The 6,505-nt window shown below is 63.8% G+C and overlaps 1 protein-coding gene across 1 annotated transcript in view; it reads right to left on the bottom strand.

Annotated features, from left to right (window-relative positions):
* LOC114072048 (brevican core protein-like) overlaps nucleotides 1-5,989 on the bottom strand; it is a 13,359-nt gene extending 7,370 nt beyond the window's left edge. The window contains exons 1-6 of the mRNA XM_027909964.1: nucleotides 5,606-5,989; nucleotides 3,342-3,437; nucleotides 2,830-3,222; nucleotides 2,528-2,702; nucleotides 2,303-2,430; nucleotides 1,060-1,353 (exon numbers count right to left, since the gene is read on the bottom strand). Of these exons, the coding sequence (XP_027765765.1) occupies nucleotides 1,060-1,353; nucleotides 2,303-2,430; nucleotides 2,528-2,702; nucleotides 2,830-3,222; nucleotides 3,342-3,437; nucleotides 5,606-5,612 (1,093 nt within the window). The 5' untranslated portion in view covers nucleotides 5,613-5,989. The remainder of the gene's footprint in view (nucleotides 1-1,059; nucleotides 1,354-2,302; nucleotides 2,431-2,527; nucleotides 2,703-2,829; nucleotides 3,223-3,341; nucleotides 3,438-5,605) is intronic.
* Between the last annotated feature and the right edge of the window lie 516 nt (nucleotides 5,990-6,505).

Genomic DNA, 6,505 nt, shown 5'->3' with positions numbered 1-6,505 from the left:
GTGGGAGCTGTGGGGCTTGGCAGCACGTAAGGGGGGCCAGATCCTTAACCCTGCATTCCCCTCTCGGGGAGGGTCCTTCTCCACACCCCCATCCCCACCCCGAGGAGAGCAGACATGCAGGGGGAGTTAGTGTGTTATGGGGGGCTTGGATTCATGGGACGGGTCCATCCTGCCTAAGCCAGCCTGCCTAACCCTGCTGAGAGGTGGGGACACTGAGGCACGGGGATGTGCTGTATCCAGCTGATCCGAGGGCAGCGTCCCCGTCCGGTGAGCCCTCACGGTCCCGAGGGGATGCACGGAGAGGTGGGACCAGGCAGGAGGAGTGGAGGGGCAGCTTTTCCTCCCTCCATGCCCGCTGTCCCTACAGCTCATCACCTGCAGGGCTCCACGGCAGCCCAGGCAACGCCACGCCGCTGCCCACGGGTGTCCTCCCTGCCCACGGTGGGAGGTATCGCCCCAAACCAGCCTGGCAGGCTGAGTTCCACAGCCCCCACGACCCAGCAGTGCCCCCCCAGGCCCCCCAGGCCAGCAACTGTGCTCACAGAGCTCACACAGACCGACGGTGCCACGCGGGACATCCCTGTTCCATCACGATATGGAGGACGTGCAGGGCATTCCTGCTCTGTCGTGACACATCAGCACGCACTGCCCAGACCATGCAGAGCACCCCTCCTCTAGCCAGAGCTATCAGCATGCAGTATCAGCACCATGCAGGTTATCCCTCCCCTGTCGCGACATGCAGTACGGAGACCACGCGAGACCTCCCTATCCTACCGCGGTGAGTCGGGACGGCGCAACACACCCCTGCCTGCCCTATCGCGACAGCGCAGCGCGCGGCACCAGAGAAACAACACGCGGGGATCCTGAGGCCATCCCAGCCCTGCAGGACAAGCCCGTCTCCGCAGCACGCAGCGCGCTCGGGTGGCCTGGGGGTGGCACCTCGCCCCCGCCGGGCACCTGAAAGCCCTACCGGAGGCTTCCCCGGGACCTCCCGCTGGTCCCTGCCCAGGAACACCCGCGGACCGGGGTCGGGGGGAGGGGGGTAGTGCCCCTCTTTACCTCGGAAGCAGTACGCATCGTATCTGCTCTGGGCATCGGGGAATCCCGTCTGATTGCGGAAGAGGAAGATGGTTTTGACGCCCGGCAGGGCTCCTCCGCAGCGCTCCCGGGGGGTGACGATGGGGTAGCGGACGCTGCCGTCGGCCAGCCAGCCGGGGCTGCAGGCGTCCAGCCCCGCGTTCCAGGCCGCGTAGAGCTGCCCCGGGCTCGCCAGCTCCGCGCCCAGCGCCCGGCAGCGCTCCGCAGCCTCCTCCAGCGTGAACCTGGCTGGGGCCGTCTCCAAAAAGATCTCCCCTGCGAAGAGAGGAAGGAGACGCGGCGTCAGAGCTGGGGAGGAGGGCAGGGGCTGCGGGAGCCTCCTCGCCTCCTCCGCTCTCCGCACAACCCCAGGAGCTGGCGTGGAGGTGGGGGCTCCGGCGTGTGGAGGCACACCAGGGGCTGGAGGAGCCTGCCTGCGTCCCTGCCTGCGTCCCTGCCTGCATCCCTGCCTCCTGCTTCCCTGCACACGCAGGTGGCACCCACAGTGTAGGCGTGGCCGGAGCTCCCGAGCCACGTGGGATTCCTGCCCTTGCAAAACAGAGCTGAGACTTGGAAGCATCCGTGAATCACGAGTGGGACCCCACGGGAAGCAGGTCTGCACCCTGCACAGCACAATCCACGAGCAGGACATCTCCCAAGGGGACCTGCAAGCCCGGTGGGTGCTGTGGTGGGGCTTCACACTGAGGCACCTCATGCCAGCCCCCACGACCACGCCGATGTCCTTGTCCCAGCACATCATGCCCTGCACACAAAGCAACCTGTCCCTTGTCCCTGCCACCCTGCCTGGCATCACCCACACCGACCTCACAACAGCCCCTGCCACCAGTGGGGATCCCCATCAGGGCCCAAAGGAGGGACCAGCCACCCCCACGGTGGGATCAGCAGCACATGCAAAGAACGATACGAGCACAACCAACCCCAAACCACCCGGCAGCGTTCCCCACGCTCTGCTGCCAAACCAGGGCAGCTCACCATGGGCACACTCCAGCCTGGGCAGTGCCTGCTGTGAGGGAGAGAGCCCCCCTGTCCTGCCAAACCGAACCAGGGTGCTTTGGGAAGCAGCACAGCAAGTCCCCACACCCTGGAGCCAGAGCCCGAAGTTCAGGGCAGCTTTTTCCTCGGGTTCACAACCGGTTACGGGGGCGAGTTAGTGCGGGAGCGAAAGCAGGGGAGGGCAAGAGGGGGCTGGTGGCACCGCAGGCACCTGGGAGGTCCTCAGCGTAGCAGTACACATCGTACATGTCCTCTGGGTCCACCACCCCGTAGTTCCTGACCCCAGGAAAGCCATTCATGTCTCCGTAACAGGCCTCGCGGGGTGTCTGGATGGGGTACCTGGGGCAGGAGAGCACAGGGACGGGTTGGTGATTCCCAGAGGGGTGATGGGGGGAGGCAGGGGGTGCAATGCCCCCCAGGAGGCTGCGGTGCCCACCTGACGGTCTGGTCGGCGATCCAGCCGGCGTCACACTGCTCGTAGCCGCCCAGGTAGGCGGCGTAGAGCTGCTCGGGGGTGGCAATGCTGGCACCGATCCGGGCACAGGCTTCCTGAGCCTCGGCAAAGGTGTAGGCGTAGCGCCTGGAGCCCTCCCGGTAGTGAAACACCACCCCTAGGGGAGCACAAGGGCGTGGGCCAGGGCCTTCGTGGCACCCCCACCCGCGCAGGGGGGGGCGTTTGCCCAGCCAGGAGAGGGGCCCAACCCGCCCCAAACCCCTCCTCTCCCCACCTTGGAGTACCTTTGACTTTGACATGCAGGATGTCGTGGCCATCCTCGATGCCGTGCTGCACGTCGCAGCGGTAGATGCCCGAGTCGTTGGGCCGCAGCTCGGTGAGCAGGAGGGAGGCGTTGGTGTAGCGCTGGTGGAAGATGGGCAGGGAGGCGCGCAGGCGATAGTCCTCGCTCACCTTCACCCTGTCCCCCCGAGCTACCAGGATCTCCACCTCCCTGCCCTCAGAGATGAAGGTCCACTTGACCCGGGGGGTTCCCAGCACCGCCCGGCGGCCGCCCGTGCCGGCAGTGGGCTGGGGGCCAAGGTAGGTGATGAGGCAGGGGATGGTGATGTCGCCTGCCAGCACAGGGTCGAGGGCTGGCTGGCGTGGGATGGAGACCTGCAGAGCCTTGAGGTCCTCTGGGTGGGAGAAGAGAGGAGCAGTGAGCAGAGCGAGGTTGGGGCCCCCCTGAAGCCCCCACTGCGGGGCACGGACAGGGCGGGGAGTGACGCAGATGCGGCCGGCGATGCCGAGTTACCTGTGCCATCTCCGGGGCCAAACACCTGCGGGACCACCGAGGGGGCAAACACCCAGAGCAGCAGCAGCAGCGGGAGGGCTGGGGCCATGCTCTGCCCTGCGAGGGGGGAGCAAAAACCACCAGCTGTGCTTAGAATCCAAAAAAGCATCAGAAATATCCCATCCCTGTACGAGCGGGAGGGGTCAGGGAGAGCCCCCAGCCCATCTGTGCAGGGGTGGGGTGTCGGGGCACAGAGGGAGAGGTCGGGACCTGGACCCTTGGACAGTGGAGAGGAGAGGGAAGAGGAGGAAGGAGACAGCGTGAGTTCCCAGGACTACTGGCTGGGAGCCACTGGGTGCCATCCAGCCCCATCAGCCTTCCCAGGGAGCCGTGTCCTCTGGTGACAGCAGAGCCCAGCCTGGCACCGCCGGCACGGAAGGTGTGAGCCCAAATGCCAAGCAGGAAAGAGGCAGAGAGGGAGGTGAGCGAGCAAGAGGGGCACACACGGGCGCTTGTGGCCCTCCACGCGTGTCGCGGAGCCCACACGTGCGGGTGTGCACACGCGTGTGCGTGCGCTCGCGCACGTGTGTGCCCGAGAGGGAGTGCTTGTGGAGGGGGTTGAGGTCAGCGAGCTGCTGGGTGGGGGGAGGAAAGGGGGGGACAGCACACAAAGCACAGGGCAGAGGGGGAGGGAAGGAGCGGGGCGGCTTCTTTGCCATTCAGCTCACGCCGGAGGCTCCCAGCGCTCGGGCTGGGAACAGCGGGGCTGACCAAAGCAGCCATTATGTCCCAGGCCTCTCTCAGGCTGCCTGGCACAAAGGGCTCTCACCGGAGGGCTGGGGAAGCAGCGCTGAAAGGACAGCTCGGTGGCCAGCACCGCCGTCACCGGGCCCCCAGCCCTCCTCAGGGAGCAGCTCAGGGGATGCCATGGAGGGGGCTCCTGCTGCCCACGGCCTCTCGCTGCCCTGCAGAGGGGTGGGTGATGCTGGGGGTGGGGGGAGATTGCCCTGAGTGATGCACGACCCCTGATACCCCCTCATCCCTCTGCAGAGGCACCTCAGGGGGCTGGGAGCTCCTCAGCCCCCCATGCCAGGATTGCATCACAGCGTTCCCTGGGAACGGAGCACCCTCAGCCTCGGAGCAGCTTTGTGATTTATGAGCTCTTTGTGCTGCATTGATTTCAGCAGCCACAGTAGTGGCTTGGGCAGCTCCGTGGCAGATTGCTGGTTGCCAGGGCCTGCCTGATGGGAGGCTGTGCTGGTCACCTGCATCCCTCTGCAAACTGTGCTCTGGGGAGAGGGTGTGAGTACAGCCCCGAACACTGAGTGCTGTGCACTGAAACCCTGGCACCAAGGATGTCCAGGCGCCACCCACCACGGACATACAGCCCATAGAACCACTCACCATGTAAATACAGCCCCTGGCACCATCCACTATGGACATACAGCCCCTGGAACCACCCACTGTGGACATAGAGCCCATGGAACTACACACCAAGGACATACAGCCCCTGGCACCACCCACCATGGGCATACAGCCCCTGGCACCACCCACAATGGGCATACAGCCCCTGGCACCACATACTAAGGATGTCCAATCCCTGGCACCACCTACCATGGACATATAGCCCCTGTCACCACCCACCATGGGTGTACAGCCCTGACACCAAGCACCATGCAAGCACCATGCATGCACAGCCCCTGGCGCCAAGATCTGAGGACTTAAGGTCCCTGGCACCACACATCATGGATGCACATCCCTGGCACCACCCACCATGGACATACAGCCCCTGGAAACACAAACCATGGATGTGCAGACCGTGGAAACACACACCATGGACATACAACCCCTGACACCATCCACCATGGACATACAGCCCTTGGAACTACCCACCATGGACATACAGCCCTTGGAACTACCCACCATGAACATACAGCCCTGGCACCACCCACTATGGAAATACAGCCCTTGGAACCACCCACCATGGACATACAGCCCTTGGAACTACCCACCATGGACATACAGCCCCTGGAACCACCCACCATGGACATACAGCCCTTGGAACTACCCACCATGGACATACAGCCCTTGGAACCACCCACCATGGACATACAGCCCTGGCACCACCCACCATGGACATACAGCCCTTGGAACGACCCCCTATGGACATATAGCCCCTGGAACCACCCACCATGGACATACAGCCCTTGGAACGACCCCCTATGGACATATAGCCCCTGGCACCACACATCCTGAACATCCACCATCATATGCAGACCACAAACCTCCCATTCCCAGCAGGAGCTCAGCAGGGGAAGCTGAAGTTTGATCGCCCGGGGCCCGGCCGGCGGTGCCAGGGCCAAGCCAGGGGCTCTCTCCGCTCCGGACGGGTAATTTGAATGCAGCCCCGGGGCTCTGGAGTGAGGGACAAAACCCTCCTGCCGTGGCCGGGCTCCAGTGCGGGGGTTGGCTGCCACCCCCAGGGCGGCCAAGCGAGGAAGGCTTTTGTCATGGGCACCTTTTCTTCCCACCCCCAAGGCGCCGCGGCGGCGCGGGCAGCAGCCACGAAGCCCCGGGGAGGAAATCCAAGCGATAAAACTCCTCAGGAATGGGGCAGGCTGGGGTGAGCGGGTGTCTGCTCCCTTCCCGTGCCCATCCCTTGGCTGGACCAGCGTGCTGGCACCGGGAATGGGATGTGGAGAGGGTTAAACTTCCTTTCACCCTGCCCATGGGTGATGCCCTGAGATCCGGGAGTCCCATGATGGTAAGAGACTCTCAACCATCAAATCTGGGGCTTGAGGTTGGATTTTTGGCCTGGTTTTTTTTTTTTCTTTCTTCTTTTTTTCCACAGATGGAAAATCTTTTGACCCGCACGTCATGAGGGAAAAGCTGGGAGCAGGACTAGGGAAGGGCAGCCAAAAAGGTTGAAGAGGGGGAATGGCAGATGCTCAATTGTCTCTGAAACCTCAGAGCTCAGGAGATGCCAGAGGGTGTCAGAGACACAGGCATGCACGTGGCAGGGGCGGTTAACCTCCATTTCCTTGGGAAACCAGGTGGAAAATGGAGCTGAAGTCTATTTTGGGACAGGAGCAATCTTTCTTTCTCCCCTGAGCTCGGCCCTCCTTTCGGAGGCGGCCCCTCGGACGTGGGGCCAGCAGGATTTGGGGCTGCAGCACCCGGTCCAG

The sequence above is a fragment of the Empidonax traillii genome, unplaced genomic scaffold (genome assembly GCF_003031625.1).
Source record: "Empidonax traillii isolate 1590-97213 ecotype Southwest subspecies unplaced genomic scaffold, ASM303162v1 scaffold2555:size21778, whole genome shotgun sequence".
Taxonomy (NCBI): Eukaryota; Metazoa; Chordata; class Aves; order Passeriformes; family Tyrannidae; genus Empidonax; species Empidonax traillii.
This window is presented reverse-complemented; position numbering and strand designations above follow the sequence as displayed.